Source organism: Laccaria bicolor, genomic scaffold (genome assembly GCF_000143565.1).
Source record: "Laccaria bicolor S238N-H82 LACBIscaffold_70 genomic scaffold, whole genome shotgun sequence".
Taxonomy (NCBI): Eukaryota; Fungi; Basidiomycota; class Agaricomycetes; order Agaricales; family Hydnangiaceae; genus Laccaria; species Laccaria bicolor.
Genome location: NW_001889941.1, coordinates 97,199 through 120,915, shown reverse-complemented (window position 1 = coordinate 120,915; position 23,717 = coordinate 97,199). Strand labels below are relative to the sequence as shown.

Below are 23,717 nucleotides of genomic sequence, written 5' to 3'. Positions count from 1 at the left end.
GTTATGAGCTTCTAAAGTCCCCTTGGGCTAGAAAATTTATATCCTCCCCTAAAAGGTAAATTTGAACTTGTTCTCCACTTTATGTATTTTTCACTCAATATATTTGCTGGAATGAGGAAAAATGACTCCCTATTAATGTTTGTAGTGTGTATAATACAAAAGGTAGGTAGAAATGTTAAAATGACCATTGCATGATGTCTGTAGAAGTTAATTTCCAGAGTTTTTCTGAAAGTAAACAAGTATCTACAACATCGGTCCTTCTTTTCTGCAAGAAGAAAAAGTGCTACCACCCTTTTGAGTTAATCCATGGAGACTCAGGATGTCCTTTAAACAACACCTGAAGTATAATATGATAGCAAATAAATTTACACTGGGTATAACTTGAATAGTCCCCAAGAAAAGTACATTTTGCATAGAGCAATCGTCCTGGACCAATCCTTGACATTTTTCTTGGTGAATTGGGGCTGAAAATATTTCACAAGACACCTCTCATACCTAGGAACACTATCCCAAGGAAATAAACAGAGGTCCTATTCATACAAGGATCTGAGACCCCCAGACCTTTCTAGGCCTGATTTGGAAATCTCTCTGTCATGCTTCAGTGAGCTTTGTGGGCCATTTGAGAAGCATCTGTGCCCAAAACTCAAGAGATAGGTAGAAGCACTTGGCATGGACATTTCAAAACACCCATATTAACTGTAACCCCTTGGAAGCAGGGTTTCTGGGAACCATATTGACTATATGTCTCTTAATTTTCACAGTTTCTTGAAGTTTTATTAGCCATTAAATGCTTTATTTCTGGCAATGTGGTCAAATCAGATCATGGAACAGTAATAGTTATGTATATGTACAATACTATGACAATAGATACCTTCTCCTATCAATCCTGGGCAATATTTGCAACTGCAAATGTCCAAGGAGGGGAATCAATTCAAATTCACTTTTTTGGGGAGACTATAGAATTTTATATCTCAGAGACTTTATGGGGCTTATGACAATAGCAGGGAGATTGAGTGTTTAAAATATTTCTGCTTCAAATTGTGAATTGCTTCCAGTAGGTTGCAGTCATTCAGAATTTCCCATTTTGTCAAATCCCATTTTTGGAAGTTGTCACAGTGAATGCTCTGCCTTATCCTGAGTTTTCATTCATTCATCCCCAGACTTGGTATGTACAATCTCCACCTCCTTAGCTATGTCTTATACACCAGAGCTTAGTTCTGAAAATGTTTGGTTCTTGTGTTACAGCACCAACCCTGTCCAAAAAATGACCAGACATTCTTTTTTCCCAGTTAGTGTACATATGGACAACATTTTTACAAATCAAAAACTGTTCCTTCCATCCACCTCAGTGTCCCAGCCTCAAAGCCGCCAAACGAAAAAAAGCGAAATTAGCGTCTACTCATGCTACTCATGAATGTCACGAAGTGAACGACCAGTGTGCCTTTGGCTAAAGCTGCGAGAACGCAAGCGAGTGGAAAGCGGTCCATCGCGTACTGATGGTCTAGTATCTATCCTTGAAACAGCCGAGGATGAAAGACATGGATTGTGCAAGGTGGCACGTTTCTGGGATAGAGCCGTCTTCGACGGAGCACTGGCAACCTCTGAACGCAGCTGACGAAGACGGTCAATCGCGTTATGATCTTGTTCCAAAATGTGTGCAGGCAGGGGGGGCACAGGAGGGACGGGAGTAGAGTTCCTCTTAACAATATGACTACGTGGGCGCGGAATTGCCGATTCCAAGATGTGAGTTGGGAGCTCTGAACATGGCGCGGTGGGAAGCATCTTGGGATTCCAACCCAATATAGCTGGGGAACTGGGGTAACGCTTGTGGATACGCCGATATGGGGGTGGATGCGGCTTGCCATCGGCCACAGTGGTCTTACGAACAAGGCTAATCGAACTGCGAACCGGAGGTGAAAGTTGCAGAGTGATGTTTTCCGACGTAGGACTGCTACCAGGAGACGCTGGGATAGGAATATGCATCGGCGACATCTGGACTTCCGGCAACTGGAAAATGGGCGACAAGGCTGGCATCGTTTGGCGTTTTGCAGCCCGTTTGGCCAAAGGTTGGATGGAGAGACGCGCTAGGACTTTGCTAAATGCCTTTGAAGACCTTGAGGCTCGTTTGGGAGTGGTAGGGTGGACCTTCTTCAACTTCTTCCTGTTGCCCTCTCGCACCTTGGCTTCTTTCCATTTGTTGTATTCCGTTGCTAGTGAGTCCTCCGAGGCCTCCGGCGTAGGGAGATCGCTGCTAGACGGCGAGGTCGTCATCCCCGCAGGGTCGACAGGGTGTGACGATTGTATAGGTGTCGTCGACATGAGTGAGCCCTCATCAGATTTCTGCTCCTCCCATTCGACGCTGGGGCTGAACGACATTGCGTACCGCTTTACATCAGTTTTGACCGGTGGGGGCGGAGACCTCCATGAATCTTGACTGTAGAGACTCGAAGTGGAGATCGCGCTGCTCTTGGGTTGTGTGCCAGCTAACATAGCAACATTCGACGGCAATGCGCTCGCGGTCCATAGTGTAGAGGAGACGTCTGATGACGAAAGCTAATATGAAGACGATTAACTCTTGAAGTGGGGTCATATCATAGAAGATACCTGGCCATAATCCGCCTGGTTCCTCAGGTCGGTTTGCACTCGGAAGAGAAGAGACCTCTGCGCGACCAGCGGCGATAAAGAGAGGCTCAGGCGTTGGGCGTTGGGCCGCACAATTCCTTTAGTATATGGGAAATCCATTGAGCTGAGTGTTGTCGAGGTGGGCGACCGGCGTCCTGTTCGTTAGAGTCCTGGCTCTGGAGAGGACCAGCTGAGAAATGGCCTGACATCTTCGCCGTTGTTTGGCAAAACCTGTGAGGTGTTGCCGCCTTTGGACGAGGTTGAAAATTAGGGCGTCATACTTAGCGCAGTCCCGATCTCAAGTTCAACCACAGGACTGCTGGTGATTAATCTCGCAAAGGAAAGAAGCCTCCGAAGATCTATAGGACAGCAAGAGTATAAAATACAGAAAAATACACAACGTTCTTTACTTCGTAACTTCGCTCGGTTGTATCCACCTCATGCATTCCCAGAACAAACCGCCTCAACCCACTCGACATCGCTCCTGACAGTGGTCAAGTTCTCGTGTCCCGTCTCCGTGATCACCACAACATCCTCAATTCTTACACCTCCAACACTCTCGTATCTCTTGAGGACATCATGGTCGATGTGCTTGGAGCCGCGTACGGCAGCTAGCAGATGTGGAGAGAAATAAATCCCCGGCTCCACCGTCTATATCACACAAAAAAATTGACAGTTAGGAAACTACACTTCTCTGGCTGGCAAAATCACACTCACCACGACCATGCCAGCCTTTAGCGGAAGCCTCAGTCGTAGGTAGGTGTAAAAGCTCTCGTGCCCAAGGACAGCAGGCGAAATAGTCTTGTTGACGACCGGTTTGCTAGCGCTTGGAACATCGTGCACGTCCATGCCAAGTGAGTGGCCAACTCCGTGCGGGAAGAAGGCGGCACTGATGCCTGAGGCGAGGATAGCCTCTTCGGAGTTCCAAGACCCTGATCCGGGGGACGAAGGGCTCTTGAAGATCCCAAGGGCCTGGAAGCCTTGGACGAGGGTCTGGTGGCAGATTAGCTGGATGGCGTCCCAGTGAAGCCCCGGTTTGAGAGCTTCGAAGGAAAGCTACACGGAATTGGGCCTTAAATAAATGGGGAAATTTAGAGGAAGGAAGGCGTACCTTCTGCATTTTAAGCACCAGCTCGTAAATTGCGCGGGCTTCTGGGGTGAACTTGCCGCTGTTCCCAACTGGCATCGTACGCGTAATGTCGGAGGCGTAACAATTCCATTCGCAGCCAGCGTCGATGAGCAAAACTTGCGGGTCAAGCTCCTTGGTGTTTCCTTGACGCAGTGCATTACTGTTGTGGTGTTCGTGAGGTTTCACGGGCCCCCATGAGAACTCGCGGTCGTTGCAGCAGTAGTGCAGCGTCGATGCTCTTGTGGAAGCGGCTACGATCAGGGGATAGGCTTGGTGAATAGATCTGTCAGGATGTATCAGACACTATGAAGCCGAAACATTGATATTAAATTGAGCTCACCCTTCTCTCCTGCACGAAGCCACAAATATAGCTTCTGCCTCGGCCTCTTTCTCTATAAGCCATTCCCCAGGGAGCAAAGGTCTGTCGACGCCAGCACCAGGGCCAGCTTGGAGCTTGCCCTTGACAGCCTGTCCAAGCACACGCATGACAACTTCGTGTGCGCGGCTGCTGATCTCATTAGCCTTCCTAATTTCCGCAATCTCATCTGGGTCCTTTGTCAACCGGGCGTGGTGGAGAGCTGATAAGAGGTAGGCATCGGTTACCGCTCCGCCTTCAGTAGCCAAGATGGGCTGCGTGAGTCCTTCTGAAAGTGCGGGGAACAGCGGGGATGCCTTAGGAAGGGTGTGGAATAAAGATCCAGGGAATGACTTCAATAGGGAGGCTATTGCTTCTGGGAGTTGCTCAGGATGGGCAACGCGAGAAACATCGTGCTTTTCACTTGCTTCCTCGAGAGACGGGGGTGGGACGGACCACATGATGTCTGCGAGCTGCGCTTTTGGAATGAAAAGCTCGACGGAGGGTGTTGAAGCTCCGGGTTGATAAACCGCTAGAAGGAGAGAAGATGGCACGGAGCATCCAGACAGGTAGTAGAAGTTGGATTCTTGACGGAAGATGAGCTCGCGGTCGGTATCATGGCGGTATCCTACTACTTCTCCAGAAAGAAGAATTATTTGAGGCTAGTTGAACTTGTCCTCAGAAAGCTATTGGAAAGATAAGGTCTATGGTACGGACCTTGGATTGCTCAGCTGCGGGTAAGAGTTTGAGCAAGTTCTCAAAAGTTTTGACGACATGTTGGCGAGCTATAAAAACGAATTATAAGTAGGAGCGAATACCGTAGAATGAACGAACCTGGATAAACCATTGGACGAGCCCTTGAATTGAGCAGTTTTTGACAAGGCTGTTAGGCGAATTACGTATTATGTAATAGTCAACGAAATATTCTCACTCAGCTCTCCTTGCCTTGACTCCTCATCACCGTTGACAATGGCAAAGAAAAAGAATAAGCAGGTACGCTTTACACAACATCTAATGCTAGCCATCTTTTCTGATCTTTCTGTAGATCATCCGACCTTGGTGCTGGTATTGTGAGCGGGAGTTTGAGGATGAGAAAGGTGCGTCGTCGCACGGCATCTCCGACGCTTTTCTAACCGTTTTCTAGTCCTAATGCAACACCAGAAGGCCAAACATTTCAAATGCGGCATGTGTCCCCGTAGGCTCAATACAGCTGGAGGCTTGGCAGTTCATATCCAACAGGTTCACAAACTCGAACCAGAAAAGTCAACTTGCCTCTTTTGCCGGCTTGAATAAATACTAATGATTCTTTCCCTATAGTCTTCCCCGTATCGAGAACGCACTACCTGGCCGCGACGGCTACGAAGTCGAGATCTTCGGAATGGTCGGCATTCCCGCACCCGATGTGGCAGATTACAAGCGTCGCAAAGAAATCGAACTCGGGCTCTCAGCCGGCTCCATCTCCCAGCCCCCGCCCAAGCGGGCCAAGATTGAGAACAGGCCCCTCTCGGAATCGGAGCTCAAAGCTCAGTTGGAGGCGCACAAAGCCTTGATGGGTAATTCACAAGGTGCAGAATCGTCGGCTGCAGCATCAACAAGCGATGCGAGCATAGGAGCGGTATACGGCGCTGCACCGCAGGCGTACGCTACCCCTCCGCCTCCGATGAGTGGTGGGCCCCCACCCCCAGGCTTCTTTGGTGCTCCACCCCCTGGCTTCCCATCAGGCGGCCCACCCCCCTTCCCGCCCCCATTTATGGCGGGCTTCCCACCTGGGTACGTTCTCCTTCATTCCCCTACTCTCTAATTAACACCTGTTTCCCAATTTAGCCCCCCTCCCCCAGGATTCCCTATGCCACCTGGTTTTCTCCCGGGCGGCCCCGCCCCACCCTTCCCCCCAGCTGGTGCTCTCCCCCAGTTCCCGCCCCCCCCCTTCATCCCAGGTGCGAGCGCGACTCCACCCATCCCCCCTTTACCGCCTCGAGGGCTGCCTCCACCACAGTTCATACCTGCCCAACAGCAGCCGACGCCGACTTCGACACCTCAGCCACCTGTTGCCCCTCCCCCCGTTGGGCCACTCGCTCCTTCCGCTGGTGGGCCACTTCCTTCTGCTGGTGGACCTACCTCTTCCGAAAGTCAAGGTCTAACGACGGAAGTTCGACCTGCGGATCCCCGTCAGGGAGCAAGCCAACTTATTCATCCTCCGAGACAGCTAACGCTGCCTAACCCAGCGCTTGCGCAGGTTAATCCAGAGTTCAAGAAACCGACCATCCTCAAGTGGTTGGATCCAAATTTCTCACCTGTGAGTCGCTGTTTTGGCTTCGTTTCCTCACCCCTTCTGCTTCATCTGAAGACTGACCTTACTTAATTTGTAGGAGGAACAACGCTCAATCCACCCTACGTACTTTAACTTCGTCGCCATCAGCAGTTCCGAAGAGTCGAAGGGTAAGAGTTTGAAGAGGGCCAGAGCTGAGGATTTCTTGTAGGTCTCTCCATGTCTGGGTGAGATCTTCGGCGACGTTGAAGGTATGTTTTCCTTTTGCTCCTAAATATCATACTCCAGCTTACCGTTGTTTAGGGCTGATGAAAACGGCATTGCGCCCTTGTGACTCTCACCAGTCCGTCCCACCCATCCATCCCACTCCCTGCCGTTGTGTGCTCGTCGTGTTATGCTTATCCCTGCTTCCTTCTTTGTCCAAGTTTCTCCCTTCCTTCCAAAATAACCCACCAACATTCACTTTTAGCTGAAACTCGAAAAAAAATCGTAGACACTAAACTCTGAACGGAAGAGTCAGGACAGCAGGTAGGTACCCGTCTGTCCGACATTACCATGTTTACGTATGTACCCTCTTTTTAAAATTTCATCCATTGTGTACGGTTGGTGGTCCTTTATACAACGTCTGCAAGTATGATGCTGATTAGATAGTTCACTGACGAGACTGACTGGTTGATTGCGCGCGTTGGGGGATATCTCGTGATGAACTCTGAGTAAATGTGATGCTAGGATACATGTGGTGTTCTCTGCCTTGCAAGTTGGAGAGGGCAGCATGGCAACTGGGTGTAGAACCTGGTGAGCGAAATAATAATGTTGTTCCAGGCGCTCAATGTACGTCGCCGTTGTAGCCTCGCTAGCTCAACTTTCACAGCTGTCTAACGACTGTATTTGAAATCGATTTCTATTAATTACAGTGCTTCCTCTCTCTCAGCTCAAGTTCTGAAAGACGTGAGTCGATGAGAAAAATGAGGACCTCGGGCTATGTAATGTCCACAGCTTTTGTTACGAATTCGAATACGCGACATGGGAGATCAGTTGTCCTAACCGGATGCTCGGGTGGTTGCCCCTTGCTGACAAAGGCCCAAAACGCGTCAGCTGCCAAGGGTCACAGCAAGGTCACAGGCTGCAAAATGGGCTCAGCGCGCAACACCCAGACTTGAACCACGACCAATATTGGCAAGATGTTGCTAGGCTTGCATCACCTCATTCCAGCATTTCTATTACCCACAGGATTTTTTCCGCCTGAACAAGTTGTTTTCGAAACACAACGCTTGAACAACACTGGACTACCAGTTCCCAATCCTACACACTCATTCTGGATAGATAGTCCCCAAGCGAATCCTCTTGCCAAGGAGGGCAGCTCTGGCCCGTTAACCAGAGACGCGGACGTCTGTATAATTGGGGCTGGTATCACTGGTGTCAGCTCTGCGTATCACTTGGCTCGGAATCTAGGGACAGGCAAAATGGTTGTGATTTTAGAGGCGAGAGATTTCTGTGAAGTATCTCAAAACATCTGCGTTGAAATTCTGGGCTGACTTGAAGCGGTAGGTTCAGGAGCGACAGGTCTGCTACCGTTTTCTTCGCGGCGAGAGTCTGATTTATATTTTGTGGAGCAGGGAGGAATGGCGGTCATCTGACGCCCCCCGTATTCATTGGATTTTACGACCGACAGCAAAAGTACGGCACGGAAGAAGCAAAAAAGTCGTACGCACTGGAAAACTACGTTTCCTCGAAGCTCCTGAAAATTATAAAGCAAGAAGGGTGGGATGAAGATTTAGACTTGGTGGAAGGAGGGCGTATAACAATGTTCATGACAGAAGAGGAGGAGCAGAAGGCGAGGAGGGACTGGGAAACCGCAAGGATGGCTGGGCTGGAGAGGGTTGATGAAGTTAGATGGCTAGAAAGAGAGGAAATGCAGGCGGTCAGCAATAGTACTTTCTTTCTTATTACTATTCGCTAACTTTCAGATAACCGCTAGAAACATGGAACCTCTTTTCCCGGCACTTTTTTTCATAGTCATAATCTATGGCCGCTCAAACTTGTTTCGAAGCTATATTCTTTAGCCAAATCTCAAGGCCTGAACTCGGGCATCGATATCAGGTTGCATACCAGGACCCCAGTGACCTCAATCTCGCACATCAATAATGCAACATCCTCATCTGCAAGAAGATGGTCCTTGGCGACTCCACGAGGCCAAGTAAACTGTAGCTACGTCATACATGCCACGAACGCGTACGCCAGCTTCTTGCTGCCTCAATTGCGGGGAGAGGTGGTGCCGACGCGTGGGCAGGTGATAGCGATACGCCCGAATTTGGGAGCCCAGGTTGGTAGGAGCTCATGGCGCGGAAACGGAGGTTTTGAGTATTGGTTCCCTCGATACCGGCGGGAAGAGGAGCGTCCATTGGTGATTCTTGGAGGAGCCAGGGATGTGGCACCACGATTTGAGAAGGATGAGACCGACGATTCGGTTTTAAATGTTGAAGTCGGGAAGGCTCTGAGAGGGTTTTTACCCCCACTGTTTCCGGGGATGTATGACCCCAATCAAGAAGTCGAGTGGGAATGGGTGGGTGTTCCGAGTTGTAAATTCGGGGTGAAAGTCTAACTGGTTTCGTTTATTAGACGGGAATCATGGGATATACAACATCAAGCGCACCATTTGTGAGTCATTTTGCGTGGTTTCTTGATTTTGCTTTGCTGATGTTGTCAATGCCAGGTTGGCCCAGTTACCGACGGCATTACGAGCACAAGGGTGGAAGAGTACGAAGGTCAATACATTGCTGCTGGGTATACTGGGCACGGTATGCCCCGTGCATATGCATGGTGCGTTTCTTGCACTCCAAAAAATCAATCTAACTTCTATCATTTACAGTGCGGAAGTAGTGGCTAGCATGATTACCGCTGATCTCTCAGGAAGAGGTAACGAATGGACGGCACCTGCATGGTTCCCTCGACATTACTTGATGGGACATAACTCAAGTGCATAACATTGCGTCGTTCAAGTCTTAACGTTCCCATGCATTTGTTGTACCCTAATTGTTGCATGAATTTTGAATACCATCAATGCCCAATTTCGATCATTCGATACGTGTATTCTGCATATTTCAAGACAATTTCAAATCCCAAAGCAACTACAAAAAGCTTTCCACGAGCCAAAAAAACGAAACAAATCCCTTCTCCAAGTACACATCCCCATCTACCCAAGAAGTTCAAGATACAAGGGCCCCTACTCAGGTATATCCGGGCCAGACTTCTCCATCTCGTTCGATATCCGCCCTTCCTCCTCGCCGCCATCATTCCTCACTTCACTGCCCTTCTCGTCCTTCCCGCCAACGACCTCACTCTTGCCAGTGATAAGCGGACTGCTCTTAAACCTAGTCCCTTTCGGCATGCTGCCCACTGGTCGTGTGACGTTTGCAGTAGACGCATCATTCACTCCCAGAGTTAAGTTTGCAATCGAGCTAGCGACAGATGGAGGTACGCTGGGAAACGAATTGCCAGAACTAGCAGCCGCCAACCGCCTTTTCCGATCAAGAAGGATCGCCTCAAGGGACGGGATTGGGGAGGTACTCCGAGGATCTACGGCTGACATAGCAGGAAGTGGGATCGAGAGATTAATTGGATCAGTGGCGACCGGTTTCAATTTCGTCTCGTCGACAGCCGATGAACCAATGCCGGCAAACGAAACGCTGGGCTGCTCAGCAACGACCGGGCGAACGTCGCCTGGAACAAGGAGGGGCTGGGGCATCTCTACGGCAGTGACCTGGCTTTCCATGGTTGGGTTCAAGGTCAACGCGGTTGTCGCTACAACGTCTCCGTGGGCCTGGGGGCCGATGTTGTTATTCTCAATATGTGGGACTTCGTCCCTCGGAACAGGAGGGGCACTACGCGAGCGTAAGAAACCGAGCCCCTTCAAAGCCATAGGTTTGAAAATTGGGGTCGGAGTCTTGATATTGGGAGAGATATCAACAGTTTCGACATTAATGCCAGCAGCAGTCCGAGCCTCGTGCGAGTGATCAACAGGAACCTCGTATGGGTCACCATGAGCGCCTTGGGGATCGAATTCATCATAGATTTCCTCTCCAATAAGTTCTGCAAAAGAAGTGTAAGCCAAATACTTGTGAAAAAAGGTAGCAGTAACGATTACCTTCGAGGACGTCTTCCAAAGTGATGATACCTAGAGGCATGACAGCGGGGTCGAAGTTTTGCAGGAACTATAATAAGAGGACGTCAACACCTGGAAAACAATTTATAATTAAAAGGATCTTTACATCCTCTGCATTCTCTTTAGCCAAGACCGCATCAGCGGGCATCCTCTGTTCAAGCATAGACATGGAAGCCATCTCCATCGCAGCAGCCGGTAACTGGAAGGTTGTAATTTTGTGCTTCTTGCCTTCCTCCCCAGCAGCAGGAATCGAATCGTTATTCTCTCCCTCAGGGCCAGAGCGAGACTTCTTTTCCTTGCGTGCGGATTTCACAACTGTTGCCTTTTCGTCCTTGTCGCTGGACTTTGCGAAATCAATCTCATTGATGCCGGGGGAGTCGCCTTCCAAAGTGGTACCATCGTCAGTCAAACCCTCTTCGATGTCCTTATTCCTGTTTGCGCGGCGTCGACCTACGCGTTTCTTCCTGTTGCCATCGGACTTTTCGTCCTCACTGGAATCAGTGTCGGAGTCTGTGTCCATTCCAACACGCTTGCGAAGACGCTGAGATAGGCCTTGTTTGACGGCTTTCTTTACGCTGGCTGCCTGTGGATGATACGAAGGTCAGTATGGTAGATTGGGCCAAGAGGGTTGAGAGGACCTTTTCGACGCTGAATCGGCTAACAATTGCCATATGACTTCTACCTTCCTGAAATTTGTCCAAGATACCCAGCAATGGCTCGTTATTGGGAACGAAAGGAACCTTGTTGAGACGAATGTTGCGAAGGGGTGTGGCATCTTAACAGGTACCAGAACGTCGGTTTCAAGTTTAACATGATTGATGTTGAGGCAATTACCTTTGGGATCTAAAAGCACGCATTGTTTGACTAGAAGAATACCAACAATCTTCTTTACACGTTGAGTACGTGGTTGCCCCTGTGCCGGTGTGATTGTGCCATTGGGCGCGATAGAAGACACCAAAACATCTACTTCCTCGTAAACTGGAATACGACTGTGCCCAGTTGCGCAGACCTTTGTGAGGGTGTTGTAATCGAGCTTTGAATCGATTGAAAGCATAAAGACGTCGCTGATAGGAGTCATTGCCTGATCGAATGATATTTAATTCATGGATATAGCGTTCAATATTCGACTGACCTGTTTGACGACCTTTTCTTGAAGATCGAGAGTTGCCCCGATGATGGTGACGGTGTCGGTCTTCAGGTCTCCACCATGGGTGGCATGCGAGGAGTGCATTGCAATAAGTTCCTTAAGCTCTGAGCAGACAGCACACGTGAGAGTGATTCTCTTAATATCTACCCGACTTACCTGCGCGTCTGTAAATAATTCCGTGGTGTCTTCCAAGAACGAACTCAAGGAATTTGGCAACCGGCCATGCAATGATTCCCTATTAAACGCTAAGATCAACTACCGCTGCCAATTAAAAAGAAACAAAAGTCTCACCATCGCGTAAATCAAGAACCGTGTAAATCCCGCCATTTTCGCGCCCAAGTAAAGACCATGGCGGGTAAAGAGGGATTGAGGAATGATTTCCGCGAAGCTAGTTAATTTTCTCGGAAATTAGCAAACCAAACAAAAGAGATATGACCAATCGAAATGGAGCACGATGTGATGTGATTCCTTGAACGGGTGGAGTGGCTTCGCAACACCGCAGAGCGATGGTAGGAAAAGACTAATTAAGAGACTGAAGGGGTGTGTTCGCAGAATTGCTGGGGTGTGGGCAAGGAGGTGCAACATGCCGATGCGGGGGGGATGATGATTCTTACATGACGATGAGAACAGTGCTGACAACGACACTGGGCACGCCGCCTCCCAAGACTGGGTCTGCGATGACGGGAAGACTCTCGTTGACAATCATGTTGGCCAGAAGGAGGGTAACAAGCAGCAAATGACCGTTCTTTCGAACAGGTTTAATCTTGTTTGCATACTCCTTCTGTTTACTACAGCAAAAAGGAATTAGTGAAGACGGCGGCGATTAATGGGAGATTTACGGGGTGCCACTGATGCTCAGTACATTTAGCTGAGTCTCATCGAGACTCATATAGCCCAATGTTAATCCGGCAAATACACCCGACAAGAGCACAAGAACTGGGATGAGGATGACGAAGAGGATTTCCTTAGGAGTATGGGGGTCGAAACGCGTGGATCTGCGTTCAGGAGGGTTGACAGTGGCGCCGTCGCGGCGCAGGAGGCGCTGAACATGTTGTGCGGATAGAGTGAGGAGAGTATAGAGCAAACGGGAAGAGTGGGCGTGACGGAGAGAGGCAGGAACAGGGACCATTCGAGAGGGGAAAGAGCAAGAGGCACCAGCAGATGGGAATTCCATTATGTATCCGTAATTGCGTCACATGCTATGCCGTCATGCACGGACCCTCAAAGTCCACCCTCCGTTACCTTGGAACAGAAAAGTAAGAAACGGGCGCTGGCCAGGCATTCGAGAGGATATTAGCCACGTTTAGAGTCTTCTTGTGCAATAACCTTTAGAGAGCGCTTGTTCTTGGCTCGCGGAGGTATTTATCCGTTATTTGTACTTGTTATAATTAAAAGTGTGGGGACGTGTCCTAGATGCCGGGACCCGGTTTTTTCAATGGATCACGAATGCTGTCGTCAAGAAATTTTATTTTCTTTGCTGGACGTTAACGTCGTCCCATTGCTCTGTCCTTACGCCAGCAGATGATTGGGTCGCTTATCCAGCGACGGCCTAGATTATCATTCCAATCGCTTCGAACATTTTCGCGTGTTGCAGAACCTCGGCTGCAAAAGTCATCGCGTTTCGCAAAGTATGCTCGAAGAACCGGCTACCTTTGCGTCGGACTGGGAACAGTATGGGCAGTTGACAAGACATACAACGCCTCTTCGATAATCCGTAACCTTAGAACACTCTGGACCGTAAGTCCTGTCTATACCGGATCGTTCAACGCAAGCACCCTAACTTCTCCTTCTCAGTGCGCCGCCATTACCTGGGATTATAAATGGAATTTCACACCAGAAAAGACTGAACTTATACCCGAGCTTCATGAGCGCGTTGCGGAACGCATGTATAACTTATTGACCTCGAACGGTGGCTTATACATCAAGATCGGGTACGTTACATTTCTTTCCTTCCTACTGTGACGCCGAGCTCATCCAACCCCAGGCAGGCAATCGGAGCAAATGCAGCGTTACTCCCGAAACCTATGCAAATCAAATTTGCTAGTCTATTTGATGACGCCCCGCAAATCCCATATTCTATTGTCCACGACGTTATTGTGTCAGAACTTGGTCGCCCACCAAGCGGACCCGGCGGGGTTTTCGAAAATTTCGAAGAAAAGGCTGTAGCAAGTGCTAGTGTCGCGCAGGTGCACAAGGCAAAACTATGGCCGCGGATCGGGCCCGACGGAAAGGAAGAGAAGGAGGAACGATGGGTGGCGGTCAAGATTCAAAAGCCGGATGTGAGTAAACAGATGGAATGGGATCTAGGCGCCTACCGGATGGTAATGTGGATGTTTGAACACTGGGCATTTGACTTGCCAGTATACTTTGTTGTCGGTACGCAGTTTCATTTTGGAAATATCCGAGATGGTGCTTGACCTTTTCATAATTGCTAGATTTTATCTCGGACCACCTGCGACAAGAATTGGACTTTATCCGTGAAGTAGACAACGCTCGACAGACGGCAGAGTTTGTTTCCAAGGAAGCCAGACTCCGAGATCGAGTCCATATTCCTGTGGTCTACCCGGAGTATTCTACGAAGAAAGTTATGGTCGCGGAGTGGATCGACGGTGTGCGGCTGAGCGATAAAGCGGGAATATACCGCCTAATGGGCGAGCACGATCCAAACCTCAATCAAGTCGGCATGTCAGCGGACCCTCTCTCGGCATCAGCGCTCGTCGCATCATCACCTTCGTCAACTCAGTCTTCCTTCATCTTCCCGGACAAACCTCTAAAAGGCGGCGTGCAGTCTATCATGCAGACCATGGTCGAGCTGTTCTCGGCCCAGATGTTCGACTGGGGCTGGGTGCATTGTGATCCGCACCCCGGAAACGTCCTAGTCCGGCCTTCTCCCTCTGACCCTCGACGCGCGCAGTTAGTCCTCATCGATCATGGACTCTACGTTCGCGTTCCAGAAGACTTCAAACGAAATTGGGTGCAATTGTGGAGATCAATGCTAGCTGGGGATTACAAGGGCGTGGAAGAGGTGACAACGAGCTGGGGGATGGGTCTTCCGGACCTGGTGGCGAGCTTCACCTTGATGAAGCCTGTCATTCTGACCAAGGGGAGGAAGAAGAAGGAACAGAAGGAGGGCGAAGTGAGGAAGGACTTGACGCAGTACGAAATGAGCGTCAGAATGAAGCGGAAGCTGAAGGAATTTCTGACGGACACAGATCGGATGCCAAAAGTTTTGATTTTCTTGACGAGGAATATGCGTATGGTCCAAGGTATGTCGTCCCTGCCTAATCATACAGTCCTTTCCTCAAGGCCCTGTCGCAGGAAACAACCAATCATTTGGCTCACCTGTGAATCGTATTAAAATCACAGGCTTCTGGGCATCCCGGTCTCAGATTGGGAATTCAAACTTGACTATTGGAGAGCGCGTCAAGGAGTGGTGGCATGACCTTGTCTTCCGCGTTGTGATGCTTACCCTGGACTTTTCGTTCTGGAAAAGCCGCTTCTTGAGGTGGTTCAGGAATCTGCGAGTCAAATTTCATCTAGGGGGTGGGGTTTCTCGTAGCGGTGGTTTTGAGGATGAGTTAGAACGGACTATGAGGGATTTCGCAAAGGATAATTTGGGCATTAATGTCGGGGAGGGCGCGTTTGCTGGTTGATAGAAATGTAAGAAGTACTTTACAATTTTGATAGTAACATACTGTAATTCTGCTGAACTAATTGAATACCGCTTGCAACTCACATATCACGTATATATGGTCGATTTGGTCTCTGCATACATATTTTCACTGAGTATACAACACCTTCAATGTGAAATGTGACCTGTCCTGCAGGAATGAAACGTAGGTGAAGGAGGGTACAAGGGCTTTCGTGGAATAACAACAGCAGATTGAACCGAGAACCGACGATGATCACTTATTGTTCAACATTTGGCAAGATAGTTGGTCAACGCCGTCTTCTCGGCGCTATCAATTGTGAGCGAGTAGTTGTGTTTGACGGTCACCCAAGCTCGGACGTATGTGCAAACGAAACTGGCCAAAGGCGGCACCCATTTCGCGACGTCTGCAGAGAACAAAAAGTAAGTAGGTGATGCAAGAAGTCGCGGCAAGTCAACAAACCCTTGTCGCCTGTCGTTGGTAAAAGAGAAATAAGTACGACACAGCAGCTTTCATGATTTTCTTACCTTTCGATCGGTTCGAACTGTTTCGAAAGTAGTATGAATCAATCGATCATACCAGCGTGATGCTTGACTTACCCACTGGAGACGGCTACCAATTGGGGTCGAGTGAGGTCATTAGCGAATGCTTCGCGCTGAGCGGCGGTCCAGTCTCGCGCCCCTGAAACCCATGCCTATTACGTCGATGAAATGAAATAGTCGTCTCAAGAAAGTAGCACCACTCCTGACCTCCTTGAGTGGGACGACGTGGTCCTAAAGAATTAAAATTCTAGAGAATCTTTTAACAAAGATGGGAAAAGACCAACAATGTCGAAACTGCTAGCGACAGTCGTGGAGACGCCATCATATGGAGAGACCCAGTCGCCGGACGTCGCAGTGCACGCACTGTCAGTCACGACATTGGTACCATCGCGAATTAAAACAGCTACGTCAGAAAACGTGAATGATTAGCAGGTAGATTATGTCGGTGAACAGCTTACTTTCGCGCGTATCGCACTTTCCTGAAACTGAAAAAATATGTTATCATACGGGAGTCCAGGACTAAATTTAGTGAGCTTACTGGTATCCCATAACTTGAATGCCGAACGTGCATACGCAGGGCTGTTTGAATCGACGGCGACGGTCACTGATATATCCGCGTAAGAACGACAAAATATAGATAAATCGTTTGACGACGTACACTGTGATAGATACGTTTTCGCTGTTGCGGTGCTCACAGGTGTTGGCAGGGCGCGTGGAAGCGGTGCGGCTATGGCTGCTGCAACGACGGCAAGAAATGTCAGACTGGCACCACGCATGATTGAGGGGTAAATGGGGTGTTGGTAAGATGCAAGCGTAAAGAACCAACGTTCTAAGGCCACGTTTTATACTAAAATTCCAACAGTCGCGGTACTACTGGTCGGGCGTTGCTTCCAGTTACCTCGGAGTTCTCCTTAGTCCGCATGACGAGCATGGTAAGATTAGGTCGGACCTGGTTGCTGTGTAGCAGTCTGGCGGTAGCCAAATCCGAAAACACCTGATCACGGGCACCATGCGAGTAATCTTAACTTAATAACTCTGCCACCTTGCTGCCACCAAGTACGTGATTAGAATTTTTGAGCTAAGCTGCGCTTTCTCTCGGTGGACTCGTCTTGCGGCCAAATCCATTTTTATCTGAGAGCTGGCGGTCAACTTGAAGTCATGGCATCGAGAAGTTTAGCTGCAGTCATTTTTAGTCACCAAGTCCTCGTCTCCTTGGCGAAGCTACATACGAAGCCTTGGCAGAGTGCACGAGCCTTGAGACGAAGTCCCTTGAAGGGGCTGCCGTTCGAACTTCGCGTAATGCATGGACAATTACCCAGACAAGTTCCACTTTTGAAGGTGGAGTATGTATTTGACGGCAGTGGATCTGAGAATGACTCCAAGGAACGGACTAAGTATGAGGAGAACAAGAGGAGAGAAGAAAGTGATCGTATTACATAATTTTACGTTTGTGCGTGCACATGATCAATTCTGTCCTAGCAATCGACTTGCGACGCTTGAGATTTTGATTGTCCTTCCTGAGGCGCGAAGGTTGAAATATGCGTGGACGTTTGCCTTAGGGAGATGTATATTTAGCGCAATCTCTATGACGCTGACCGTGCTCCTACTTACTTACTTTCTCTGTTAATCTGTGCAACGCCAAAATTTCAATGGGATGTTTAAGGACTCTACGAATATACACAACTGGCTTCTTCTGCTAACAACGAGAAACGTCACGGTGGATACTATTCAAGAACAAAATGAAGGTGGAGGTCGTAGGTTTAATGCAGAACTGTTTCTGATCCTCGCTGCTGGCTGCCCCTTTCGAGTTATTCAACAATTGTTTAGGTAATTGGTCAATGCCGTCTTCTCGGCGCTATCGATTGTGAGCGAGTAGTAGTATTTGACCTGAACCCAGGCGCGGACGTAGGTGCAAACGAAACTGGCCAAGGGCGGGACCCATTTCGCAACATCTTAAGAGTCCACAAATAAGTAAGTGGTGCGAGAAACTTGCGCGGACAGCACATACCTCTGTCTCCTGTCGTCATTACTCAGATTAATAGATGTGATACAGAGGGAGGATTGGTTACTTACCCTTGGACTGATTCAAGCTGTTCAATCAAGGAGAAAGAAGAATGAATAAACCACTCATGGTATGATCGCTATTCCAAACCACTTACTTGTCGGTGACGGCTACCAATTGGGGTCGAGTGAGGTCATTCGTGAACGCTTCGCGCTGAGCGTCGGTCCAGTCTCGTGCGCCAGAAATCCAGGCCTACGCACAAAATAAATCAGTCAGTCGGCTCAGAAAAAGGAGCCATGCGCCTCTGACCTCCTTAAGTGGAACCACGTGGTCCTGAAAAATAGGTATAAAAATCCGGAGAATTAGGTAAAAATATGTAGACACGAACAATGTCAAGATCGCTGGCGAGGGTTGTTGGGACGCCATCATATGGAGAAACCCAGTTGCCAGACGTCGCTGTGCACGCATTATTGGTGACAACATTGGTACCATCTCGAATTAGGACGGCTGTCAGAGAAAATTTGTATAAGTGGCGGAGATCGTCATGTCGACGAGTGGCTTACTTTCGCGAGTGTCGCAATTTCCAGAGACTAAGAAAAATCGTGACCACCATCCCTTGGACTATACTCTGCAAACTTACTGATATCCCATGTCTTGAATGCTGACCGCGCATATGCGGGGACGTTGGAATCAACCGTAACAGTCACTGAAAATCCGTGTCAGCAGCAGATACATCACCTAATTGATGAGATACTTACGTTGTGATAGATAGGTCTTCGCCGTAGCGGTGCTCACGGGTGTTGGAAGAGCACGCGGAAGTGGAGACGCTAACGCTGCTGAAACGATGGCAAAGAATGTAAGACTGGTGGCGTGCATATTTAAAGCGTAGAAGGGTTGTTGGTCGGTAAGATGCAGATGCAAAGGAGTTTCAAGACCACATTTTATAACAATTTTTCGACCATCGTCATCCTCATCGGACGTCGCTTGACTCGGAGTCCTTGTCAATCCGCATGACAAGCACAGGCCTCCACAGGACTAGTCTGGACTAGTTCGGACCTGATCAACGCCAGCATGGCAGAGCCAAGAAAGATAACATCTGATCAGAAGGTACCTTGCCAGAGCGTTGGCTAAAAGTTAACGATAAGCGTCGTTAGCATCACATTAGCTGGTGTGGCCAAGTAGAAGGTCCTTGACCGCGGAGGCCAGTTTGCCCTTCTTGTCGTAGCCTCCAATCCAAACTTGAGCACGGAGGCGGTGGACTTCCTAGAGGTACATTTGTGGTTATTTTCAGTAGCCAAAGTTGTCGTCTCCTTGGCATTTAGGTCCTTAAGCGATTCCGGAGCTGCAAAGCCTTGGCGGTGTGCACGAGCGCTGAGATAGGTTCCTATGATTGTTGCACGTTTGCTTGAACAATGGAAAATCAAAATAGCGGAACGTCGTACGCGAAGCCCATGAAGCACGTTCATAGATCTTCATAGGGGGTGCCAGGTACTGGTAGACGTAGTAGGGAGTCGTGCTATCAAGCGTGCTATTAAAATTAATACGTTGATTGACTATGTTGACAAATGATGTCATCGTCACAGCTCACGCTCATGACCGTGACTTGCTCGCCGCTCGCAGGTCTGATGCTGCCCTTCCCTTCCTCCTCACCATTTCTCTACAGTTGAAGGGAGTATAAATAGACCCTATACAGGAGCGCACCGTTGGAATACTACAAATCGACGGGATGCAGACAAAAAGTTTACATATGCAGTACGATCAACAAGGTCTTTACGGTAGTACCCAACGTCGTATTTTGAACTGATCGTATTCTACAAATCTGCTACAATATGTACACGAAGAGTAGTTAACTTAAATAGACGGGAAAGGTTTTACAAACTGCTTTCCATCCTGGCGTGGTTCGTTGCTAGATCCCCGTCCAAAGCGTATTCCATTTTCCTCGAACCCTCCCCCACAATCAAGGTCTTCTCGATGGTATCAGCCAGCCCACTTCGGATCGTCCGCGCTGTCTCTTTCATTCCTAGCCCCGCCTCCTCAAGTCCGCTGAGCACCGGCTCGTAAATGCTTCGATGCGTGGGGCCTACAACGCCTCTCAAGTGCACCTTGCCATCTAGAACGTTCAGGGCGGCGATGGCCACAGGAATTCCAACTGTACGCGCCATCGCTGAACCTTCAATGCCTCCAAAGGTGATCAGGGATGATGTATACACCGTTTCTGGCGCCCTGGGACCCAGGCCTTTCTCTCGTGTGATGACTTCGTGTGATAGGACGACCATGTCCCGCTCGTGTGGAGCATAGCGTAATTTTTCGCTGAGGAGATACGCAAAAAGATCCAGAGGTGTCATGGGACCGTCGGGGAGTGTGGGCATTCGAACTCTTGATAGAGAAAAGATGGTGGGTGGGGCAAGACCGAGCCATTCCAGCGCCTCGGTGAGAGCCTCAAGTTGACTGGGTCGTATGACCTCCTTGATGTCGGGAGGGTCAATTTGAGACGGGTAGCGAAGGCTCATCGCCTGTGACACCAGACTTGTCCATCCTTCAAGCCAAATTGTCTCGTTCCGCTCAAGGAGCCCCAGTGAAACAAACGAGTCCATTAAGTTTGAGAATCCGGGGTACCTGCAATGACAGCGGTTGAGTCCAAAGCCATCGGATAATCGAAAAGAGCCTCACCGCAGCGTACCACGAAGCATAGTTCTTTCGCCAAAAATTCCATAGGGCTTATTGTAAATTAAACTGTCTCTATTCGGAAGTCCTTCGAGTTTGAATTCGTCGGTGATTGGCACGTTAGGGAATTGGCTACGGAGAAGCTTTTCGCCGTAGACAGAGTGTACCTGTGGCATAGAGATTATGAGTGAAAAGATCAATTAGACGTTGTAATGCTGACGCTATTGTTAATTTTGTATCGAGCCGAGTTCAAAGCTGCAGTGAGAACCCCATGTGGCCTCCAGCTGAATTTGTATCGCAACGGAACGTTGGAGTTCTCGGGTGCCGGAAGTCCTCCACAGAAGGAGATAAAAGAGACAACCTCTTTGTTCTTCTGCTGAAGCCGGGAGACTAGGTCGAGATGAGAACAGTGGTCAATACCTGGATCAAGACCGATCTCATTTAATAGGAGAACATCTGCATGAATAGCACTGGATGAAGTCGGTTAGGTTGCGTATGTTCATTCGGCAGACTACAATAAAACTCACCGATCGTTCAGCAGGTTCATTTCGTCGGAAGTGTAAGACGCGGTCACCATGTGCTTACGGTGAAGAACACATAGCTCAGCAACATCAGCATGCATGGTGGCGGGCAAGAGGCTAACGCAGTTGCAAACATATGAGCAAAAATTAACATGCCAATGGCGCATGCATCAAACCTAATGACGACATCAGCATCTTTGACAAGGTGCTCATAACTTGATGTCTTTGACACGTCAATGATTCGGTATTTCACATTCAGATGTAATCCGACGAGGGTTTGAAGTTCCTGAAGCGAATTGCTCGCAATGACGAGCTCAACATCCCCCCTCTTGGCAATTGTGTTAACCGCAGGACCTGCAACCATGCCGCTGCCTAGCATCAAAACTTTCTTTTTGGTTCGAGGTGACTGGGGGACCGCAGTTGTTTCTGGCTCAGCCCGTGGTGTTGAGGCGATCGCCTCTGTGTATTTGCCGTTTGTCTCAGTCGTAGCGGCCTTGGCATGATATACATTGACTGCAGATTGCAACCACAAGTGCTTGTCCGCAAGTTTTCCTTCCTTAGCGATGGTAGCCTTCTCGAGGGCTGCAGTGAACTCGTCATTCTTCGACCCGTCAAAGGTCCCAATAAGACTTTCAAGGTAGGGAAGCAGAGATCGTGAGAAATGCTGAGAAGCATCGAGGGGTATAGATGCCGGGAGGATATCCACAGACATAATTTGAACAGGAGGATACTCTGCTGGGAGGCAGGTAGGCCTTGTCTTGAAGAATGGCGCAGAGAGTGTCGTTGCTTTCGTCATAAACTCAAGGCCGCCCTGAAAAGAATGTATCAATATATGGAGAATACGCGTAAGATCAGAACAAACCTCGACGTCACAGCTGATGTCGCCGATATTGGTGAATCGAGCTCCGCCTAGCTGCCGGGCACGTTCAAGAGCAACGGTTAGCTGTTCGTTGGTCATCAGCCGGGGGAAAGAGGGTGACCATCCTGTGCCATTCAGGAAAAGAGTAAGGTAGGGTGCGACCTAGCATACCAGATATCAGATAATGGTGGGCTTCCTGTTGATGATGCATGCATTCACCTTTTCCGCAAAAACGGAGATATAGGACTGCGGTGATGCATAATAACGCGCTCGGTCGTAAGGGCTCCCATCCACCCCAATAAAGTAGTCCTCTGGTTTGGCGTGTATGAGGTAGATCTAAGGTTTAGGTAGAGGACATGATTAGTGGAACACTGAAAAGTAGAGAATAAGCTAACCTTACGAAGGTCAGTTTCTAGGTGAAGTGACGGTTAGTTCATGATGTGTAAACTAGCTAGCCGCCAGGCTCACCCGGATTCTTAACAAGATCGTCGAGATCCGCGACGTTGACCATCTGGATAGGTAATTCAGAAAGCATGAACAAGCATCCTTCTGCAACATTTCCCCGCCTGAAATATGTGTCATTAGAGTAGTGACGACTGCATGCAATTTCAAAGAAAATACCCTGTGAGACCAATCACGAAGGGGCCCAGTTTAGGAGGAGTTCCCGACTTTGATATTGTGTCGCCAATTTCGCGCAAAGCAGCGCGAAGGCGTTCCAATGACGGGAGAGTGTGTGGCCGAGGGGTATACTACAGGGCAAACATCGTGACAGTAAGAGCAAGGTCAAAACCTTACAAGAATACACTGACTAGGAAAGGTGACGCTACACCGATCTCTAGGTGTGAATGAGCCATTGACGAAAGTGATTCGAGCACGCCGGCCACTATTGATTCCACAGAATTAATTGCGTTATCGTTTATAAGAAAATGATACTTACCCCCAGCAAACCAGCCAAAGCCAACCGTCCGCTTGCCATCAGTTCCATTCGTCAGCAGCTCATAGTCAATCAAACGGGGGCGCAGAAGCTTCGTGGTTTCCGTTTCATCGAGAGGGGCGACAAATTGAGAAAGCAGCGGGGTATTATAGGGCTGTCCCTTTGCCGTGTGGGAGAACATTAGGTGAGTTTGGTCGTTGTATGCTGTCGTGTCAAGGGGGTTGCGGCTCAAGTTCGCAAGTTGGTCCTTGAGCTCGGATAGCCGCGTTTCCTTGATGCCAAGTACAATGTTTGAAAGTGTGGGGTTAGATTCTACACGGGCTCCGGCCTGAGGAAGTGAGTGGGTGAGTTACTGATCACGATCAGGTGAAAGGATGGGAAAAGGTTGTAACGCTTGAAGGACGCCAATACTGGCAGGTTATGGCGGAGGAAGAGAGGTAGATTGCTCCCATGGGCATATAGCTGAACACATTGAAACGTACCTTCTCGTATTCTTGATTGGGGAACACCCGCCTGTGGCAGGGCATGACTTGAACATCAACATTGTGCTTTGACACCAAATGATATACTGCATCTGGTGTGAGAGGCACTCGACGCTCCCATATTCTCTCCGGATCCTCTCGGCTGTGGAAGGGATAGAGGTTAAGACTCGAGTGACTGATTAATGGTCTGGTGACTTACCGTATAGCGAGTGAAACTCTCCTTCCTGCAGAACGGCGAAGGGAGTTCTGAATGATGGGGATGGTCATGGTAGTGAGTGAGTATGGATTGAAAGGAGAAATGACCCTGCTCGGCTGAAAAGTGGGGTAGTTGAGATCCGAGCCGCGTAGAGGTCGCCCACGTATACATGCCACATATGGT

At 49.0% G+C, this 23,717-nt stretch overlaps 10 protein-coding genes across 10 annotated transcripts; 4 read left to right on the top strand and 6 right to left on the bottom strand.

Moving 5' to 3' along the window:
* Positions 1-1,278: 1,278 nt before the first annotated feature.
* LACBIDRAFT_316206 (putative proline-rich protein) lies at positions 1,279-2,777 on the bottom strand. Its single transcript, XM_001889620.1, has 2 exons — positions 2,605-2,777; positions 1,279-2,553 (listed from the first exon to the last, which is right to left on the bottom strand). The coding sequence occupies exons 1-2, from the start codon at positions 2,740-2,742 to the stop codon at positions 1,405-1,407; spliced, it is 1,287 nt and encodes a 428-aa protein (XP_001889655.1). The 5' UTR covers positions 2,743-2,777; the 3' UTR covers positions 1,279-1,404.
* A 283-nt stretch (positions 2,778-3,060) lies between these two features.
* LACBIDRAFT_256027 (uncharacterized protein) lies at positions 3,061-4,762 on the bottom strand (the record flags this gene model as incomplete). Its single annotated transcript, XM_001889619.1, has 7 exons — positions 3,061-3,273; positions 3,340-3,393; positions 3,433-3,678; positions 3,734-3,883; positions 3,938-4,034; positions 4,092-4,141; positions 4,217-4,762. Coding segments are annotated over 7 exons (1,356 nt in total), but the record flags the coding sequence as incomplete, so codon positions are not given.
* Positions 4,763-5,075: 313 nt separating this feature from the next.
* Positions 5,076-6,586, top strand: LACBIDRAFT_316204 (uncharacterized protein; the record flags this gene model as incomplete). The annotated part of the gene is made up of 6 exons (XM_001889651.1): positions 5,076-5,099; positions 5,152-5,203; positions 5,251-5,368; positions 5,424-5,876; positions 5,931-6,402; positions 6,476-6,586. The coding sequence occupies 6 exons, from the start codon at positions 5,076-5,078 to the stop codon at positions 6,584-6,586; spliced, it is 1,230 nt and encodes a 409-aa protein (XP_001889686.1).
* A 97-nt stretch (positions 6,587-6,683) lies between these two features.
* LACBIDRAFT_316203 (uncharacterized protein) lies at positions 6,684-6,950 on the top strand (the record flags this gene model as incomplete). The annotated part of the gene is made up of 1 exon (XM_001889650.1): positions 6,684-6,950. One exon carries the CDS (start codon positions 6,684-6,686, stop codon positions 6,846-6,848), a length of 165 nt encoding a protein of 54 aa, XP_001889685.1. The 3' UTR covers positions 6,849-6,950.
* Positions 6,951-7,556: 606 nt separating this feature from the next.
* On the top strand, positions 7,557-9,359 carry LACBIDRAFT_316202 (uncharacterized protein; the record flags this gene model as incomplete). Its single annotated transcript, XM_001889649.1, has 7 exons — positions 7,557-7,869; positions 7,924-7,938; positions 7,992-8,296; positions 8,354-8,938; positions 8,995-9,033; positions 9,089-9,195; positions 9,245-9,359. The coding sequence occupies 7 exons, from the start codon at positions 7,557-7,559 to the stop codon at positions 9,357-9,359; spliced, it is 1,479 nt and encodes a 492-aa protein (XP_001889684.1).
* A 239-nt stretch (positions 9,360-9,598) lies between these two features.
* LACBIDRAFT_316201 (uncharacterized protein) lies at positions 9,599-12,813 on the bottom strand (the record flags this gene model as incomplete). The annotated part of the gene is made up of 10 exons (XM_001889618.1): positions 9,599-10,464; positions 10,520-10,586; positions 10,644-11,120; positions 11,176-11,312; positions 11,372-11,618; positions 11,670-11,788; positions 11,841-11,919; positions 11,976-12,072; positions 12,299-12,472; positions 12,524-12,813. 10 exons carry the CDS (start codon positions 12,811-12,813, stop codon positions 9,599-9,601), a joined length of 2,553 nt encoding a protein of 850 aa, XP_001889653.1.
* A 392-nt stretch (positions 12,814-13,205) lies between these two features.
* LACBIDRAFT_186590 (uncharacterized protein) lies at positions 13,206-15,419 on the top strand (the record flags this gene model as incomplete). Its single annotated transcript, XM_001889648.1, has 5 exons — positions 13,206-13,421; positions 13,479-13,615; positions 13,669-14,060; positions 14,120-14,950; positions 15,003-15,419. 5 exons carry the CDS (start codon positions 13,206-13,208, stop codon positions 15,335-15,337), a joined length of 1,911 nt encoding a protein of 636 aa, XP_001889683.1. The 3' UTR covers positions 15,338-15,419.
* A 181-nt stretch (positions 15,420-15,600) lies between these two features.
* On the bottom strand, positions 15,601-16,652 carry LACBIDRAFT_316199 (uncharacterized protein; the record flags this gene model as incomplete). Its single annotated transcript, XM_001889617.1, has 9 exons — positions 15,601-15,740; positions 15,797-15,805; positions 15,862-15,878; positions 15,934-16,028; positions 16,084-16,107; positions 16,161-16,279; positions 16,335-16,361; positions 16,415-16,480; positions 16,535-16,652. 9 exons carry the CDS (start codon positions 16,650-16,652, stop codon positions 15,601-15,603), a joined length of 615 nt encoding a protein of 204 aa, XP_001889652.1.
* Positions 16,653-17,688: 1,036 nt separating this feature from the next.
* LACBIDRAFT_256021 (uncharacterized protein) lies at positions 17,689-18,754 on the bottom strand (the record flags this gene model as incomplete). Its single annotated transcript, XM_001889616.1, has 9 exons — positions 17,689-17,828; positions 17,885-17,893; positions 17,950-17,966; positions 18,036-18,130; positions 18,188-18,211; positions 18,267-18,385; positions 18,442-18,468; positions 18,519-18,584; positions 18,637-18,754. The coding sequence occupies 9 exons, from the start codon at positions 18,752-18,754 to the stop codon at positions 17,689-17,691; spliced, it is 615 nt and encodes a 204-aa protein (XP_001889651.1).
* Positions 18,755-19,749: 995 nt separating this feature from the next.
* LACBIDRAFT_241294 (uncharacterized protein) lies at positions 19,750-23,527 on the bottom strand (the record flags this gene model as incomplete). The annotated part of the gene is made up of 13 exons (XM_001889615.1): positions 19,750-20,494; positions 20,549-20,709; positions 20,763-21,012; positions 21,070-21,180; positions 21,240-21,520; positions 21,572-21,874; positions 21,926-22,084; positions 22,142-22,258; positions 22,404-22,488; positions 22,544-22,671; positions 22,732-22,805; positions 22,860-23,184; positions 23,339-23,527. Coding segments are annotated over 13 exons (2,928 nt in total), but the record flags the coding sequence as incomplete, so codon positions are not given.
* Positions 23,528-23,717: the final 190 nt, after the last annotated feature.